General features: G+C 37.8%; 1 protein-coding gene across 1 annotated transcript in view; it reads right to left on the bottom strand.

Moving 5' to 3' along the window:
* Positions 1 to 238: 238 nt before the first annotated feature.
* Positions 239 to 19,763, bottom strand: part of LOC107739061 (myoferlin-like) — a 32,761-nt gene continuing 13,236 nt past the window's right edge. Inside the window, exons 22-50 of the mRNA XM_016551037.1 lie at positions 18,935 to 19,044; positions 18,618 to 18,810; positions 17,125 to 17,280; positions 16,906 to 17,037; positions 16,654 to 16,817; positions 14,918 to 15,032; positions 14,636 to 14,738; positions 11,619 to 11,758; positions 11,354 to 11,524; positions 11,150 to 11,252; positions 10,976 to 11,053; positions 10,695 to 10,876; positions 10,239 to 10,397; positions 10,036 to 10,137; positions 9,591 to 9,752; positions 9,155 to 9,320; positions 8,650 to 8,726; positions 7,715 to 7,723; positions 7,497 to 7,595; positions 6,600 to 6,728; positions 4,508 to 4,663; positions 4,311 to 4,402; positions 4,064 to 4,234; positions 3,815 to 3,963; positions 1,659 to 1,798; positions 1,453 to 1,541; positions 1,280 to 1,375; positions 442 to 583; positions 239 to 361 (exon numbers count right to left, since the gene is read on the bottom strand). Of these exons, the coding sequence (XP_016406523.1) occupies positions 239 to 361; positions 442 to 583; positions 1,280 to 1,375; positions 1,453 to 1,541; positions 1,659 to 1,798; positions 3,815 to 3,963; positions 4,064 to 4,234; positions 4,311 to 4,402; positions 4,508 to 4,663; positions 6,600 to 6,728; positions 7,497 to 7,595; positions 7,715 to 7,723; positions 8,650 to 8,726; positions 9,155 to 9,320; positions 9,591 to 9,752; positions 10,036 to 10,137; positions 10,239 to 10,397; positions 10,695 to 10,876; positions 10,976 to 11,053; positions 11,150 to 11,252; positions 11,354 to 11,524; positions 11,619 to 11,758; positions 14,636 to 14,738; positions 14,918 to 15,032; positions 16,654 to 16,817; positions 16,906 to 17,037; positions 17,125 to 17,280; positions 18,618 to 18,810; positions 18,935 to 19,044 (3,708 nt within the window). The remainder of the gene's footprint in view (positions 362 to 441; positions 584 to 1,279; positions 1,376 to 1,452; positions 1,542 to 1,658; positions 1,799 to 3,814; positions 3,964 to 4,063; positions 4,235 to 4,310; positions 4,403 to 4,507; positions 4,664 to 6,599; positions 6,729 to 7,496; positions 7,596 to 7,714; positions 7,724 to 8,649; positions 8,727 to 9,154; positions 9,321 to 9,590; positions 9,753 to 10,035; positions 10,138 to 10,238; positions 10,398 to 10,694; positions 10,877 to 10,975; positions 11,054 to 11,149; positions 11,253 to 11,353; positions 11,525 to 11,618; positions 11,759 to 14,635; positions 14,739 to 14,917; positions 15,033 to 16,653; positions 16,818 to 16,905; positions 17,038 to 17,124; positions 17,281 to 18,617; positions 18,811 to 18,934; positions 19,045 to 19,763) is intronic.

The raw sequence follows: 19,763 nt of genomic DNA, 5'->3' as shown, positions 1-19,763 counted from the left end.
AGATTTGCATCTGTAAAAGTGCTAAACAGTAGAGAAGATATCCAGTGTGATGCCCAGTTTACACCTTGTATTAATCTCTGGTGATCCAATCACATGTGCAATAAGTCAAATAATCTGTGGTGACATTTGACCACTAGCTAGAATCAAGCTGACTAAGTGCATAAGAGAAAGTGGCATATCTCTGTCTTTATTGACTTCTCATTCCAAATCAAAGAGTCAGGATTATATGGGTCAGTCCTCAAGTACTGATCATTCTGTCCTGCTGGCGATCATCCAGAGAGAATTTGTCATTATCCCATATTTGAACAATCAGCTTGGGTGGGATTCTAAACTCTGATTTGTCAAGGCTCCAGAAATATTCCTTTTTAACAGAAAAGAATGAGTATTTTAATACTTCCAAGTGCTCTTCATAATACGTTAAATGCAGCCAAACCACATTACCTTTTTAGATACAAGACACAGCTGCTCTGCAGGCAAGTATTCAAATCCAAAGACAAATCTCCAGTTGAAATTGCCTTCGCCATCCAAAGATCGGTAATGGACGTCTGTTTTTTGCTTATCTTCTTCCATACCTGGCATCCAACTAATCAAAGGTATAAATACATGAATTACGACAAATATTACTTGTAAAACACATTGAGGCAAGACTCCACAAGTGAACAGTGTAAAAATTTAACTAATCAGTCAGGGAAATATGGTGATATCTATTAATCACATGAAATTAAAAATTGTTTTGTATTACAGTTTTTTTGAAATTATGCGTTTAAATATGCAAATTATTTTATTAAATATGCACCAGAAATCTGAACATTGGATAAAGCCAGATTCAAAATACTGGTTTCATTTTGATGTATTAGATGTTTTTACAGAGGTAAATTTAGATCTCTTTTTATTACTCTATAATTCCTGTCAAAAGCTAGGGGAAAAAAAAATTTCCACCATGTTTTTAGGAATGAAATGTTACATAAATCAGGCAAATGACTTATAAACAAACTTTCAGAATACAGATAGAAATAAAACTGTAAAGTTTGTTGAATGTAAGTGCTACTGAAGTGGAGATTTCTGGCTCAGTGCCTGAGAAAAATTGTGAAAAAAATGGTCTTTAAAATATATGTACTGCTATTAAAATCTACAGATACAAATAGACAAAAAATATTTAAATGTATATTTTGGTTGTTTTCTTTCCACTAGTCTGAAAAAAGTCATGCTATGGAAGCAAAATAACAATCTCAAAATTAACCAATGGTTCTGCCTTAAGAGACTTCAACCTTTTACATACCTCTTTACATAGATGTCACTCATATTTTCACTAGTAATGCTGGTTTCATCCAAAACTACATCATACGTGTTCCAAACAATGACGCGCAGAAAATACCTGATAGAAAGAATGAACGTGAATTTATCGCCATTCAACAGAAAAAGCATAACCAAAAAGTACCAATTTCTTCTCACTTTTTTGCTTTACGTGGAGATATGTCAAAAGGAGGTCCAGGAGGCCCAAGCCTTTTTGGGAAAATGTCAACCCACATCTGGAGTTTTCCCTATAAAACACACAGACTACTTAACATAAAGCAGTATTTTGAGCTTGCTTTCAAAAAAAATTAAAGAGTTCTATATAGTACATCACAGAAAGAACAGGCCGGTGAGTAGCATCACACCTGTGGGAGAGTCGGTTGGAAGCTACTGTAAAGAGTTCTGGTTTCAACATGCTCTGGAACCAGGCCTTGAGTTCTGAGGACGTGCAGAGCGATCCGTTCACTTGGAGGACCCAGATGTTCGTGAATTTCCTTGTTTGCTTCTAAAATGCACACACATACATATATACACTACAGCACCAGGGTATAACTAGACAAGTTTGAATATTGGCTTGACAAAGCATAGATTAAAAAAAGTTTCAAATAAGCTTTTAAAAGTCATTAAGTTTCAAGGTTAATTTGGCAGTGTGTAATTTGGGTGGCTGTGAAGGGGTTGCTAGGTGGTTGCTAAGGTGCCTCAGGACAGGGGTTTTTAAATTAAGGAGCAGCAAAAACAAAACCAGCCCAATAGCTTCAAAACTTAACCCCATCACGGTTTGGTTTTTTTTCCCCATAATTTTCCCCTTCATCGAAATAACATTCTGGGGGAGTGGACTAAAAACAGGGTATCTGCAGGATTTTTAAAATCAAATTTAAGACTTTTTAAGACCTTTTTAACACCCTGCACAAATAAAAGTAATACCATATGAGCGGGGTAGAGCAATGTCTATGGTAACATACTAAACTGTAAAATTACTGTAAAAATCATGATTTACAGTTCAGATACAGGTTTTCACAAAAACAAAAAGTAAAAAAGAAAAAAAAAAAAAAAAAAAATTTTCACATTTCAGCCATTAAACCATATTTAAGAAAAGGGATGAGTCAAAAGTTTCAATTATATTAATTTAAACAATCACACTGCAAAAAAATTATTTACTTAGTGTTTTTTTCTTGTTTTCTAGTATAAATCTAAATCTAAACATTCTTGAATCAGGATGCATTTACTTGAGAAGCAAAATGACTTATGAAGTCTTGTTTTCTGAAAAAAAATAAAATAAAAAAAAATTCCCTTTTTGCTTAAAACAAGAAAAAATATCTGCCAATGGGGTAAGAAAAATAATCTTAATTCATAGGCAAAACAAGACTATTTTTCTTGCCCCATTGGCAGATATTTTTCCTTGTTTTAAGCAAAAACTAAAAAAATTGTTAAATTCTAAGAAAAGCATTTTTTGCAGTGTATTATCAATCAATTATTATATTAATTAAACAACATAAATACATCTTAGTGTCTTAATTGTTTAGATTTTTATAATGCATTAGCATGTGTTTGCAGCGCAAAATGGGTTGATTTTCGCACTGGTCTAAACAGAAACAGCAGACGGATTTAAGCAAAAACTAAAAAAATTGTTAAATTCTAAGAAAAGCATTTTTTGCAGTGTATTATCAATCAATTATTATATTAATTAAACAACATAAATACATCTTAGTGTCTTAATTGTTTAGATTTTTATAATGCATTAGCATGTGTTTGCAGCGCAAAATGGGTTGATTTTCACACTGGTCTAAACAGAAACAGCAGACGGACTTATTGAAAAATGCAAATTCATTCTCTGCCAGCAGGAGGCGCTTTCGGAACGGCATAAATAACGGTTTCCCCGGTAACCGGAGAACACAAATCAGTGCAGCACCGGACTTTGAAACCTGCAGCGCTCTTGTTTATTTAATGAAAGGTGCCTTTTGAAGTTTAATAGTCACATTAAGCTGCATTTCAATTCTTGTCTTACCGACTTTTTAAGCACCCACGGAAACCCTGATAAAAAAAAACAACGGAAACAGTGTAAAAGTAGCCCAATTCCATGGTAAAACCATGGACTTGGCAATACTGGGGCAGCAACAGGGTGCTATGCTTTGTAGAAAATTTAAAAGGGGAAACAAAAGAAATTCGATTTTTTAAGGTTTAAAATATATGCCGTTATCTTAATAGTAAATATTTCCACATAATATTTTAATAATTAGCTTTGGATTTAGTAAAATAACAATATAAAAGCTACTTATTTTGGTAACATGTCTAATATTACTATAATAAAACAAGGTCATTATATTTAGGGGTCCTTGGGCATGTTTTTTTTTTGTCTTTTTGTTGTCCGCTATAGGGCAGCTGTACATCCCATCAATTCAAAAAGATATAGCAACCTGAATCAGAACAGGCTCTGTACTCAGTTTGGTGGATATAACACAATAACAGTTTGTCAAGCCACCATAATGATGTTCAATGATGAACAAAAAGCTCTGAAAATTACCGAAGTCAGAGAGGCAGTACAATCGGCCACCAAAAGATAGCGTGTTTCCGTTGTCTTCACTCCTGGGTGGACTTAAGCCTTTCCAACGGGCAAGTTGTTCAAGAATCTGAGATGGTTTGAGTTGATCGCGCCACTGGTTTGTTCCAGAACTATTTAATGAATAACACCATTAAATCAACTAATGTCTCTACTGTTGTCCTCAAAGAAAATACTAAGTTTACATGTTTACATAAAGTGTATGGGTCTCACATGCAGTATGTCTGGGCTAAACCACAGTAGGAACCAAAGCGAGAAAGAAGGCGGTTCTCCAAGTCAATCACCGTCTCCCCAACTTTCTCATCACGGCTGAGCAAATCAAAGTCATAGACGGCAATTTTCAGGTCTTTGTCTTGTGGAAGGAAGCATGTAATTTCAAACATCCTGTTGAGAGACAGAAAACTTAGTCTTCTTCCACAATATGATACATGATAAACTCTCAATAAATCTATGGCATTACCTTCCAAACACTGGGTTAAGAGTGTATGGTACATAGTTGTCTCTGTCATCAACAGACTTTTTCCCCAAAGAGATTTTAATGTATGGGTCACACTGAAATGAAAAGGACCTTTTAATAAAAATGAATTCTTGAAATTGTGCAGCTGAAACTCAAAATTAGTTCTGATGTTCCTTAAAATGCTGAATGAAATCAAGTACTTTGCCATTGTTGTCTTTGGGTTGCATGTCGATGGCTTGAACCACATAGATTCTGACCACACACTCCTGAGAGATGCTGTCGGGCAGCTCTATGAACTGACGAGGCGGAGGGGGCACCCCTGGGTCATCTGGCAATGGGTACATCTTAAAGGAGCCCTGAAAACAATCAAACTAAATCATTTATTTTACTTAAATTAAATTAAAATATTTATTTAAATCTCGCAGCATCTCCGTTGTTAAAGGCCAACTAACAGGCGAGCGGTTCTACATTAGTAACGAACCAATCCCAACAGTCCTAGAGAAGTCCATCAAGAGCCTCGGACGATGGTATAATGCAGACCTCAGAGACACCCAGCAGCTGGAACAACTCCGGCAGGACACTGCTAACGGCCTCAGGCAGATTAACAACACGGAACTCCCAGGGAAACTGAAGCTCTGGTGTTTCCAGTTCGGGTTACTACCCAGACTCCTGTGGCCGTTGACCATGTACGAGGTCTCGCTAACCCATGCCAATCGACTGGAAAGGCTAGTGAACTCATGTGAGGAAGTGGCTTGGACTTCCAAAATGCCTCAGTAGTGTTGGACTTTACAGCAAAGGAGCCCTGTCACTTCCAATTTCTAGGCTGGTTGAAGAGTTCAAATGTGCCAAGGTGAGACTGGACATGTCCCTTAGTGACTCCAGAGACCCCGTAGTGAGAGGTGCCGCTCTTACCCTAACAACAGGGAAGAAGTGGACCCCAGCCACATCTGTGCAACAGGCCAAATCTGCTCTTCGCCATCGTGACATAGTGGGTCACGTTCAACAAGATAGAGGAGGCCTTGGCCTTGGAACAGCAACACCTCTCTGGCAAAAGGCTTCTACAACAGAACGCCGAACCATGGTGGTAGAGGAGGTGCGACGACAGGAGGAGGCAGCCAGGCGTTCCAGAGCAGTAGCACAAGCTAAACAGGGTCGCTGGATGGGCTGGGAGGATGTCGAAGGGAGGAAATTCACATGGAGCGATCTCTGGACCATGGAATCCAACAGGCTGAGCTTCATTGTCCGAGCCACGTACGATGTTCTGCCCTCTCCTATAAATTTGCAGTTATGGCTCGGAAAGGATCCATCTTGCCCCCTGTGTACAGCCCTAGCAACCCTCAAGCACATTTTGGTTGGTTGTAGGACCAGCCTCATCCAAGGCAGGTACACGTGGAGACACAACCAGGTTCTCAGGTGTTTAGCCGATAAGCTTGAGTGCAGGAGGATATCCAGCAATGCCCAACCCCTCAACAACCAGGGTGCGCGCCAACACCTACCAACATTTGTTCGAGAGGGGGACAAGCTGAGAATTTGTCCATCAATCCCTGATTTAGGCCCACTAAACATGGCCAGGGATTGGCAGATGAAAGTAGATTTGGATCAAAAGCTCACTTTCCCCTCAGAGATCGCAACGACCACTCTGAGACCAGATCTTGTTCTCTGGTCTAACTCCTGCCAGCTTGCTTATATTATCGAACTTACAGTACCCTGGGAGGACGCTGTTGAGGAAGCTTATGAGTGAAAGAAACTGCGATATTCCAACCTAGCAGCTGAGGCAGAGGATAGAGGCTGGAAGATAAAGGTGCGTCCGGTGGAGGTGGGTTGTAGGGGCTTTGTAGCCAAGTCAACATCAAAGACCCTTAGGGAGATTGGAGTCAGGGGACAGGCTCATAGACGAGCAATCAAAGAGCTGGCCGACACAGCCGAGAGGACCAGTCACTGGCTGTGGATGAAAAGGAGTGACACCAGCTGGACTGCTAAGGCGAACAGCTAACCATGTGACACACACACCCAGGCCTGATCAACCTGTGGTGGGCCTGCCTCAGCAGAGGGTGTCTTGTGATAGATGGCCGAAACACCCCTGTGATGCTGAGGTATACACAACTGATGATGTGTCCTGTTGATAAAGCCTTATAGCAGCCATTTTTCTTCAAGAACTCACCAGGGAATCAGTATCGGTGTAACACTAGGGACTGTAACACCTAGTCCTTTATTGAATCTTACACAACCAAGAACAGAAAAAATGTAACAGCATTACATTTATTCTTAAAGCAAATTAATAAGACATCTTGCCTTGATTTCTCCAACTACAGCGGGGTCATCATCGTCACTTTCATTTTTACCACGATGCAATTTGAAGGTGTTGCAGAAATCAGTGAGACCCATGAACTGTTTTACACTTTCAAGCTCATGGTCATATACCTATGAAAACCAACAGAAGAGAACCTCACTACAAATTCTAAATACAATAACTCCAGTAAAAATGAACCTTCGTGGATTCAAATTCTCCAGTGTCTATTTGTAAAATAAGTGAATAAGTTAAATAATAAGTGAAATAAGTTCACCCAACAATAAAAATGTGTCATAATTTACGTACACATTGTTCCAAACATCTGAATATTGTACTGGTTGCTTTCAAGCTTCAAAAAGGACACAAAAGCACCATGACAGAAGTTCTGTATAGATATATAAATATAGTATAAGTATTCTGAAGTCATACAATAGCTTTGTGTGATGAAAAAATCTGTCCCTCACACAGCAAATGTAAGGCTTCAAAAGACTAGAATAGATGAGTTGTATGGACTACTTTTGTGATGCATGAAAGCCTTTGTTCCTATTCATTGTAACAGCATGGAAAAGAGTAACCAGCACACTAATTAAGAAGAAACAGTCACATGCGTTTGGAACAAATTTTACTTTCTGGGTGAACTATTCCTGTAACATTGTAGTAACATTACTAAATATATTTCTAGATTTAAGGTATTTATTAATTTAATATTAAATAAATAGAGTAACCAGCACACTAATTAAGAAGAAACAGTCACATGCGTTTGGAACAAATTTTACTTTCTGGGTGAACTATTCCTGTAACATTGTAGTAACATTACTAAATATATTTCTGTATCTCTATGATGTATCTCAGAAATGTATCTCTACAATGTTATCATATAGTTTAGACAGAATTCACACCTCCAATGTGTCATAACCTTTGTCAAGGTATGGGCGGCATTTCTCACTCTCTCCAACAGAAGCATAAAACTTACTCCACCAATCAACAGTCTCTTTCTCCTGTAATGTAATGACAAAATGGATAGTTTCATCCTCATGATAGAGCTAAAATACAGATATGATGATAAATGATTTAAAACCAGAGCTTAAGTGGAAAGTGTGTCTATCACAGAACTCACCTTCTCGCGCTGTTGAAACCAAGAAGTGGATACATTGAACAAACACACACAAACATTATTCATTAAGATTTGGTAAGCAGGAATATTATTAGGCTTGTAAAAGCTCTTACATCCCATTTTTGTCCCATTTTCAGTCTAATTTCAACTTTATCAGTACAGCATGACCCCAATCATCATTAAAAGACTAATCACATTAAAAGATTTATCTAAATCTAAGTAAAAAAGGAATGTAAATTTAATACACATTTTAAAAAGCCTTAAAACTGACAAAAATGTATACAAGTTTACTTAATACTTTTCAACACGATTAAAAGCCTATAGTACACACAAGGGAGTGAGCTTTAATTAATTAATTCAATGAAAGTTATGCCTAGTTCACACTGCACGATTTTCAAAGACGTCGCATCACTGTTGGTTTAACGACTATCTGTGGTAGCATTCAGTTGTTGCTGTGTTCACACTGCACGATGGATTTGCCTCCGATTTCGGGCATTTGTCGGCGATTTCGCAAAACCTGTCGGCGAGTGAAAAATCGGGCTAAAATCGTGCAGTGTGAACTCGGCATTAGTATGATTCCTTATAGAGCAAGTCAGCTGCAAATCACCTGAATGGGAAATGAGATTGATCATTTTGAGAACAACCGATTGATTTGATATTCCCCCAATTTAACCCATTTGTAACTACAGAAGGTGAAGATTCACTTAATCAGCCTCAAAGTTTTCAGGCATTTTGATTAAAGTGCCTTATTTCTATACATACTTGAATGTGACTAGCAGTGGCCATTTTGTCAACAGCAGCTGAGATGCCATAAAAATACTGAAATTCACAAAGTAGGTGCAAATTTATACAGATGTGTGTACCAGTGTCCATTACACAGTTCTCTGGTGAGACCTAAGTTCCTAAGCCTACCAAATCAAGTGACTTGGTACCAGTACCTGAGCTTCTAGAAGATGCTGTCTGCCATCATCTATGTTTACATGGAGGTCTCTGGGAGAAGCTGCCATCAAAGCCACTGCAGGAAAAGGGAGAATTTTGTAAGAATGCTAATAAATTTTTTTTTTTCAAATTTGCATTTCCATAAATTTGCTGTACAACAGAGTTAAAGCGACTATACATGGTTAAATATTTGACAAAATCAATTAGAATTGAGTATGCAAATAGAATAAATAAATGACCAACCACAATTTAGCATGCAAATACAAAAAAAAAAAAAAAAAGGTTTACAACAAGCAAAATGTATAGCACACCTAAAGCTGAAGTTATCTTCAAAACCATGTTTGATTTGATTAAAACCAGAATTTAAGAAATACCAATACAATGTTGCCTTTCACACGCAAGCATTGGTTTGTGATACTGGTTTGTAATATTTGGTTTCTAACTCTCCTTCAACAAAAAAGAAAAAAAAAATCAGTCAACAGAAATGTGTAAAAAGTAATGTACCTTTTGAAGACATGGCCACTTCTGCAATTGTGGCATAAGGATCACATCGAAACTCTTCCAGGGAACTGATGGTGCATTGACCCACCACGGGTTTCCGTCCAAAGGGTCTGTGGTCGATGACTTTCAGCACTATAGGGGGAGTATACATCTCTTCTTTGGGTAGAAGCTAAAGACACAAAACAAGATGCTAAAGACATACAGTCTATGGCCTCAGAAAAAAACAGTTTGGACACTTAAATAATGTGTTTTTTGAACATTAAAGAATGTCAACATATTCGGTTACACCAAATACACAAAATAATGATCTTTAAAAAAGCATCATATGACCCCTTTAAATATGAATGTCATCGCATTCGACAGCAAAATATCAAAGCAAGCAGCCTTTATTTTAAAGAATGACTGCACCTTTTCTCCACAGGTACATATGGATGCTCACCACTTTTAATAAGAGGACATTTCCTGGAAAATTAGGGCACTTCTTCATGTTTTTGATGACAGCTGTCTGAACTCTCTCTTCTCCGCACTCCACCACCAGAATGGGTGACGTCACCGGAGCCAGCTGATACGTCTTCATGTTACGCAATCCCCATGCTAGAACCTGCATCCAACAGAAATTTCAAAAACACCTGAATACTTCAATCTAACGCTTTTCTGCACTTACGCACAAGTTTACTGTCAGGTTAGGACAAATATGACTTCCTAGTGTAAATATGGGTGGTTGTGCGTGTCACTTCAATAAATTGTCTTTTTTGACTAGAGATGAAGTTTTAATAGTATGCTGTCTCAACATATTAATTAACGGATTAAAGGGAATTTCGATTCTGCATGATTTGACCTTAACAAGTCCAAACAATGAGAAAACACACATAGCTAAAACTGACCTCTATGGCAGTGAGTTGCACCACAGGTCGCACCCCTTGAGGTACCATATAGAGTTTCTCTCCTCGTTTGGGGGGAACAAGAGGAAGTTCAGTGTCATTTCCCTAGAGTAGGCAACATAAGAATTATCAAGAAGAAAAAGAATTGAATCACAAAGCAGCCACTGACGTGGTTAAATAGACCTAAACTTCATTAAGGACCACACCTTGGTCTTCAGAATGAGCTCTGCAGCCACCAGAACCTCCCCAGCAGGAGCATTTTTGTGAATTACAGGCTCCCAGAGGAGTTTAGGGGATCCATCCATACCTGAAGTCAACTTCACCAATGGTACGCATGTACTTCTGCCAAGCATTTCATCCTTACCCTACCAGATTGGACAAAATGCAAATAATTCACTCTGTGGGGACACTTGCATACTAAAGGGCAAGTATATACACATTAGCTAGTATTTGTCAGGTTTACCAGTAAACTAAAAAATCTGTTTATATGCTATATGTTATTATTTAAATAAATTGTCTATAAACTTTTAATTAATTCTACAAAAATTATCTTTTGTTTTGTAACAATTGAAAATTATGAGTGAACTATTTCTTTACATTTAATAAGCATCCTGGGACAACCTGAGAAGCTGTTAGTGGCGGCATAAAGAAATCAGACTAACCACTTGATCGCTGTCAAAGATTTCCATAACCACAACAGGTGGATTTTGAGCAAGAGACTGGGGATCACCATAGATCTCCACATTTTTAAAAATAAGAGTCTGATCCCATGTTGGATTCAAGGTACTTCGGACTGTCTCTGTCGTTTGGCTGTGATGCAAAAATGACACATGGACGTATGGATCTGCAATTTAAACCAATATGATTTTAGTTATAATAAAAGCCTGGTCACTTTTACAGATAATTAAAAGTCATATCAGCAATATCACAACTGCTATAATACCTGAGAAGCTGTCTTTGTCCAGAGAAGTAAGGTTTCTGGCTTGGTAAACATAGACTCTCAAGTGGTACGCGTTGGATTCTGCAAGAAAAATCAGGTTCAACATTAAAAAAATGGATATTCTGGTAACAGAAAAAAAAAAGATTTTTCTGAAATCGCTGTCCTTAATGAACTCACGGTCATATGTGCACGATACAGTCGGTGTGTTGGCTCCAAATTGCTTAACGGAAGCTTCTGCTTTATTGCCTTTTTCATCACCTTTAGATTCCATGTCGACTCCCTGTCAAGCAAATCAGCAGTGAAGAGGTCATTATATGGCTAACAAAAAAAACAGGATAAGTATATAAATTAATATAAAAATTAGGCAGCTTTGATGCTAACCAGAGCTCCCTCCAGTTTGAAAATGGCCGAGGCTCCAACCCGATCAGCAGGTGTCATCTTCCTTCTCCAACGCCGCCGACGGAACGTGTCAGAAGATCGCTGCTGCCTGTGGAACTTCCAGCCAATGAGTGAGGAGTATTCCCATCCCTCTGCATCTCCTGTATCCTTCTTCTGCATGTCAAACAATTAGGAAAAACACGTTATAAAAGCACTATCTAACATTTGATCCTAATTAACTTTGAAAAGTCTTTTAAAATGCACTTGCATCAGCAGCCGTTTTGGCACCAGGAATCCTTTTGCGAGGTCGGATCATTCTTCTGCGACGATGAATGTGGTACATCTTCTCAGTTGCCACCCAGGATTTGGGCTTATCATCAGGTGGAATAGTGACGCCATATTCCCAACCTAAACTTACAAATACACATCATATAACTGCACAGCCTAAAGATTTAAATTGGATGAACTAAACGAGTTTTAATCATTACTGTATGGACTTGCTATTGCCAATAGATATGCAGACATGCTGATTGTGAGCATGTAAGATATGCTGATGCTGCATGAACAGACATGCATAAATCCAAGAGCAAATCTTGACAGATGGAGCTGGAGGAGGTGGAGGGTTTCAGAGGATCTTTGATAACGCACTGCAGGATCAGCTTACAGCTAACACTTGAACCAGACTATTTAAATGTTGAGCAAGCAAGCTTATTGGCCATAGAATCAAACGGAGTTCAATCAATCTGTGCCATGTAGTAAATTATATGATCGTTAGCAGATTGCATGTAAAGGACCCTAACAGCCTATGTCATCTAGAGTTTCATACCAAACTTCTATGACATGTGTTAATGTGCTGTAGTGTGAATATGTAAAATTTATCGTAGATAAATTCTAGAAAATTAAGTGCCAGTCTGTTTCTTAAAGTTAATGCATGACTTCAGAAGACTTGAAATATTGCACACGTCAAATGGTCTACTTTGTGTTTCTTCCTCCATTTTAAAGGCCACCTCTGGTCACTGTAGATTTTCCTTTCATCAAAAAGAGCAGTGAACATTCAGCTAAACTTTATTTTTTCTGCTCCACAGAAGATATTACATTCAGATGAGTAAATTGTAAACTCTTTTTAAATCAGTTGGATAAAAAAAATTGACGAAAGATCATCCTGTTACTCCCGTAATATATACGTTACCTAAGGTGCATAAATCTTTAAATAAGCCGCCTGGTCACCCTATTGTGGCATCGAATGATTGCTTGTTAGAACCTATGTCTCAATATGTAGATTGAGTTTTGAGACCTTTAGTGGAGAATCTTCCGTTGTATTTAAGGGACATGGGTGACTTTCTAAAGCAGTTGAATAACATACATTTTGAGCAGGATGTGTCCGAACTCTATCTTACAACCATGGATGTTGTCTCGCTATATACGAATATTCCCCATAAGAAAGGTTAAAAGGCAATGAAGTTTTTCTTGGAGCAAAGGAGTGAGGAATCTCCTCCTTCCGAGTTTGTTTTGGATATGATCTCATTGCTTTTAGAGAATGATGAATATTTCTTACAGAAACAGGGCGCTGCTATGGGCTCTAAGTTTTCTCCTGATTATGCATGCCTATTTATGGTCTATTTGGAAGAGAGATACATTTGGGATAATAATCTGTTTTTGAGTAACATTGTGTTGTGGAAAAGATATGTTGACGATGTATTCTGTATTTTTAAGGGTTCCAGGAACAAGCTAGATGATTTTATCTTACATCTTAACAATTTGGTGGATTCGATTAAATTTAATGTAGAAGTGGATACCGTTTCTGTATCTTTTCTCGATACTAGAGTTTCTTTAAAATCAGGGTCCTTGATCTCCACACTATATACAAAGCCTACTGATAAAAACAGCCTTTTGCACACTACAAGTGCTCATCCAACCTATTTGAAGAAGGCATTGCCTTATACGCAATTTAACCGTTTAAAACGAATTTGCACGGAGAATTCTGAGTTTGAGAAACAGATTGTGGGAATGTATAAACAGTTTATCCTAATAAGTGGTTGGATGATGCACTGGAGAGGATTCGAGGGTCTTCAGGAGAAGTAAATGTGCAACATGAAACCTTATCTGATGCACGGATTTGTAATAAAGTCAAATCTAATGCATTCTCGGTTATCTGTTCTACAACATATTCAAAACAGTCGTGAGATTAAGATGTGGTTAAAAAACATTGGCACATTCTAACCAGCGATCCTGTATGTGCACGCCTTTTCTCTGACCCCCCGTTATTCTCGCATTATAGAGCAAAGAACATAAGATGATCTTGTAAGATCAGACACTTTTGCGGGTAACAAGAAAAGAGATCGTATTGGTAATGAAGTAGGCTTTTTTGCCGGTCATAAATGTGCCGCTTGTAAATATATACGGAGAAAACGGGTGTCTTTCAAGAGTTGCGTGACAGATCGAGTGTATTGTATGAGACGGTTTACCACTTGTGCATCCACTAATGTAATTTATCTGTTGACCTGTGTGTGTCAAACAGTATGTGGGAAAAACTAGTAGATCGATCAGAACGCGTATTATCGAACATATGAGCTCCATTAGGAGAAAGGACATAAAATCTCCGGTAGCTCGTCATTTCAATGAAGCGGCACATTCCATAGCGGACTTGGATTTTACGGTAATAGAACATATACCACAGTTTCGAAGGGGTGGTGATATGGAACACCGTCTTTTACAAAGAGAATGCAAATGGATTTTTGATTTGAGATCTTTATATCCCCTTGGTATGAATGAGGAATTGGTTTTGAATTGTTTTTTGTGATATATGTATACAAGAAACATTTATAAGATCTATGGGTGAAATTATGTATGAAACATTTTTGCATTTTACATTAATAAGGTTGTATTAAGGTATTTTTGCATTGATGAATATTTTTTACCATTAAAATACATCTATAGGAATGTCTTAAGATAAAATTGGATACATTGTATGGTGTTTTTGGGCCTGCGTGCATATTATGATGTCCATGGTGAATATTGATGTTATAATGGGTGCAGGTGTGCACTAATCAATGTGGCACTGAGGAAGAGCTTTTGTCTTTGTCACTTTTGCCTCTGTATTGCCTCACTATAAACCTCTGATTAAGCATTATAATAAAGATTTTTTGAGGAGGTTTTGCCCTGCATTTGACCGTGTGCGGATTGATTTTTCTGCAAACTCTTTTTAAATTAAATATTTTTTAAAAGCAGCTCAATTGTTAAGAACACATCGCAAGAGTTCTAAACAAAGTACAATGGCAGGCTCACCTTTTTCATCGACAGCACGGTTGCCATCAAAAGTCCAGTTATCCTCCCACTTCCAGCCAGGAGGGCATTCAATCTCTGTAGGGCCCTGAACCTTTTCTCCATTCTGTAAATAAAGGATAATGAGGAATAACAGGATTTTTGAGAGATACTATAAACTTTTCTTTCTTTGTTTCACATGTAGGAGTAGTAGTGCCATAGAGGCTGTTTAAATAGAATAAATGAATGAACGAATGGCTTGATTAGACATCTGATATGAGCCCAAGGATTGGGAGGTGCTTTTACCACATCAGTGTAAGGCTCAGCTGCAAGCTTCCATTCTCCTCCTGGTAATCGAGTCTCGTTCTCATAGACCTCATCCACGAACTCTGTGTGTCCTGCATCAGCCTCAGTCAGCAGACTACCCGTCCACCCAAGAAAAACATAATTTTTGACTAGACTAACTTTTTTTGAAGTAAATATGAGTGTAGGTTGTCAATGCAAAACTCGCCACCATTATGCTAGGTATTGTGTGTGTGGTGGGGGAGGGGGGGCTGACCCGGGCATTGATATATAGTAATGGCTATACCATAAGAGGTGCAGAACTAAAGGCCTGTTCACATCAACACACAAAAATGTGGTCAGATTTTTCCCATTCAATTTGCATTCGCCATGTTTATCAAACAACACCAAATACAAGCGAGCCAAGAGACAGTTCTGGATTCTTCCTCTGCTATTGACTGTCGCCTGGCAAAATAGTCTGTCCATGAGCACCACCAAGTTGTAGTTTTATGTAACAGCAGCAGCTCTGGGCATGTGACCAAAAGCGCAAATCTTGCTGGTTGGCCAGATTTAAAGAAATTAGAACACCACTCCATAAAATGCAAATGGTTTTTGAAGGGCTGAAAAGACACATGAACAGCTGTTCAAATAAATTAACCCTCCTATCACATTTGGGTCAGTTTTGACCTGGAAGTGGTATATAAAAATGGTAAAAACACTCATCATTTTTAGCAGATTAAAAAAACTTTGCATATGGATTAAGACCATTAAAATACATGTCACTTACTTTTTTCAGATTTAAAAAAATAATTTAAGCGATATAACCATTTAAATTAAACTGTCACACCTTTCACATTCAGGTCAGTTTTGACTGTGAACTGTGGTTTTACACATGAAATATTATTATTTTATTTTATTTTTTCAAACTTCCAGTATCTCACACACAATTCTAAGACTGAATTTTGTTGGTATATTTGAATATGCACATAAAAAAAATAATATAAAGAGACAAAACATGTAAGTGACATAACAAAAACTATATCTAGTGAACTACAACCCAAAGGGGTGTAGAGCAAAAGTTCAAAGACCAAACGGTTTCATTTTGAAAAAGGAAAGAGTTAAGAAAGAGGAGAAGTCCACATTTCACTCTGTTGCCACCTATTGATCAAGCACAGCACATTCAGGCTGTTGATCATCTTTTTCATCCGAAAAGTGAAAGTTTATGCCAGTAAAATTAATATATTTTGTTTGAAACATTCCATTTCCAATTTCTCACGAATACTGAAAAAATATATTTTTGTCTTGCATCAGTTTTACTTAGTTTTTTTTTTTAATTCAGAAATTCCAAATTTTACAATTCATAAAAAAGGGGTAAATGTAGTATTAACATAGTAACACATGGTAACATTCAAAACTTTTTGCACAATCACTCACAGATACAATATGTTTTAGTCAAAAAATAAATAAATTTTAAAATGTGACTCTTTTATAAGCTCACATTTAACCGGGTCAAAACAGACCCAGGAATGCGAAAGATGTGTACAGATTTTTAATGTGACAGGAGAGTTAAAATGTTTATTGCACTGAATTTTCACACATGTACTGGTGTGAACAGGCCTTTAGTTTAACATTTAGTGTTGCTAGTTTGTTCAAACGTTTACCTCTAATTGTGAGAAATAGCAATAATGATGCTTGGAAACGTCATTAATAATTTGCCAGCTATTTCCAAATGTTTGTGTTGAGGGTGTAGAACAACTCACGTTTTCTCTGGATCAACACACCAGTCACCTTCCCACTCCCAGCCAACAGGGGGCAAAAAATACTCCTGCTTCAGCTTCACTTTGCCTGTGACATCAGAAAACTTGCTACGATTAAGCAGACCAGTGGTGCCCCATTTCCCCAGAACCTGAGCCTGGTTTTCATACTGCGAAAGAGACAATGGATGAACATTAGCTCCTTACTCAAGAGTGTATCTCTCCAGACCTAAAACCATAAAAAAAAACAATATTTACCAATTCTGCAAATACATTGAACATTCCCTCTGCATAATGATTGAACTTCTTTTCTTCTGTTGCCAGCCCAAGCCACATGTTCACACGTAACTGGACGGGAATTTTCAAACCATTTTTGTTGTCCATGGGATACTGTTGGGAAATGGTCATTATGGGATACTTTGAAGCAAAATTTAAAAGTTTTTTTTTGTAAAAAGCAGCATGAAAAACTCTCAATACCTTCATAAAGACAGTCTGGGTCTTTCCGCAGTATTGACCACATGCCTGCTCACTGTAGGATGAATAGAGCACTTGATGGGCTGGGATGCGAGTGTACACTACCCTCTTCTCTCCTCTCAACATCCAGATAATCACATCAGGCATGCTGATCTGAGACTTTGAAAAAAAAAAAAAAGATGCCCCACGATTAATGTTGATACAAGTTATGTTTAAATAGTCAGATTCTATTAGTCGGACCAACAAGAATTAGCTCAAGTTCTAATCTAGCACTAGTCTCTGACCGTCTAAAGTATACTGTACACAAAACATTACCATTGGAAATCGGGGTGCACCAGTTTGCCTGGAGTTGTTTACTAGGCACCATGATGACAAAATTAGTGCTTTACAGGAAGAACAGTTTGTCAGGTTTGTGGCATCAAATCTTTAAGAGGGTCAGAGTTTTGTTTAAGGTTCATAGTAGCAGCTAAATATTCACGATCAGAACCTTATATTCCATGCTGAAGTGATATCTTTGAAAAAAATCATGCTTCTTTTAGCTGGTCTAATATCGTCATAGTCATAATAACAATGCCACCCCTAAAACCACATGTAAAAACAGACATGTCTAAGCGGCCGGTTCTTAGTTAGACTAAGTAGCAATGTGGACTGGACTTTGTCGATAGTGAAAAGTCTGGCTATGTGAGACTTTTTTTTTTTTTTTTAATACATGGGTAGCAACCTAAGGAATGCATCAATATTAAAATTTAAACCCACGATTAATGTTGATACAAGTTATGTTTAAATAGTCAGATTCTATTAGTCGGACCAACAAGAATTAGCTCAAGTTCTAATCTAGCACTAGTCTCTGACCGTCTAAAGTATACTGTACACAAAACATTACCATTGGAAATCGGGGTGCACCAGTTTGCCTGGAGTTGTTTACTAGGCACCATGATGACAAAATTAGTGCTTTACAGGAAGAACAGTTTGTCAGGTTTGTGGCATCAAATCTTTAAGAGGTTCAGAGTTTTGTTTAAGGTTCATAGTAGCAGCTAAATATTCACGATCAGAACCTTATATTCCATGCTGAAGTGATATCTTTGAAAAAAATCATGCTTCTTTTAGCTGGTCTAATATCGTCATAGTCATAATAACAATGCCACCCCTAAAACCACATGTAAAAACAGACATGTCTAAGCGGCCGGTTCTTAGTTAGACTAAGTAGCAATGTGGACTGGACTTTGTCGATAGTGAAAAGTCTGGCTATGTGATTTTTTTTTTTTTTTTTAATACATGGGTAGCAACCTAAGGAATGCATCAATATTAAAATTTAAAAAAGTTAATCAAAGATGTCCTAAGACAAGAACGCATTTTGGTTTTAGGAAACTTTGATGAAAGGTTTTGATCCACTTCAAATGTTGACTACTGAGAGATTATATATATATATATATATATATCTCCTTTGTGTATCCCTGATTGTAGCTCCATTCCTACACAGGATTTAAAAAAAAAACCTCTTCAGCGAGTTGCTTGAGTTTGTCCAGCCAGCCTTCAATGATGCTCAAGCACTTTTTAACATCTGTGGCTTCCTCAAACAAGTGTTTTGCTCCCTTCATGATGTTCTTCAGTGCACTGTCCCGCAACAACTTCATCTGAATATCCAGGGCTGTGAGATTGGGCTTCCCCTCCAGGTCAGGAATTTTGACACTGAGGACACAGGAGTTTGTATTAGTTAAAACATGTATGACAAAAATAACCACCTCTTTGCCCTTAGCAATGCATGTAGTGACATCTTGATTGTTGATCTAAAAAGATCTAAAGTGGATATTACCTGCTGATATCTTCCATTAACTGATTCATAAGCTTTAGCCAGATTTCTACTAGTCTTTCATCTGTAGCTTTGGACTGTACTGCAGACTTTAACACACTGAGGTTTGTTTGCTGCAAAAGGAGGAATCGTATTGAAAGATTTGATGCACAAAGAATGAATTTTATTCATATATGTCCACTAAAATCAACACTTGATTACTAATGTAAAATTTGGATTACAGTGCCTCTATCATGCCATTTTTAAGGTTCCTAATATTGTTTTGGGAGTCTCCTACAATAGGTACATGCATGCAACCACACCTTTCCGTGAGCCTACTCTGCTCTGATTGGTCAGATGGCCCAGTCTGTTGTAATTGGCATGTCACAAACGATACGCCCATTGCCATATTTCCAATGCTCGATAAAACATCGGTTATATATATATCATACTTACAGGTTGCGATTCAGTGGAATCCAGCTGGCCCAAATAAACTGGATACCGAGCCATTTTTCAAGAGCAAGCGTTTTGTGAATCCCAAGCATTTTGTGAACTCCCCGAGATTAGCGAAGCAATTGTCAGTAAAATGACGTGAACACACAAAAAAAAAAGATTGGGGTTGTACTGCTGTGCTACAGTGGAAAGAATGAATTTTAACCACTGATTCTTTGCAGCCTCATCTCTCGGAAGTGAAAACAAAACAAATTTACTTTCACATCGTTGGACACAGTGTGTTCTCGACATGATGTTAACCATACGAACAAGCTACAGTGTTTGAGGGCCAGGAGTTGTTCGCAGCCGACCAACGTAGAACATAGCGGGCATTATGCAAATGCGTTACCCGTGACATGTA

Source organism: Sinocyclocheilus rhinocerous, unplaced genomic scaffold (genome assembly GCF_001515625.1).
Source record: "Sinocyclocheilus rhinocerous isolate Xijiao unplaced genomic scaffold, SAMN03320098_v1.1 scaffold1066, whole genome shotgun sequence".
NCBI classification, from domain to species: domain Eukaryota; kingdom Metazoa; phylum Chordata; class Actinopteri; order Cypriniformes; family Cyprinidae; genus Sinocyclocheilus; species Sinocyclocheilus rhinocerous.
This window is presented reverse-complemented; position numbering and strand designations above follow the sequence as displayed.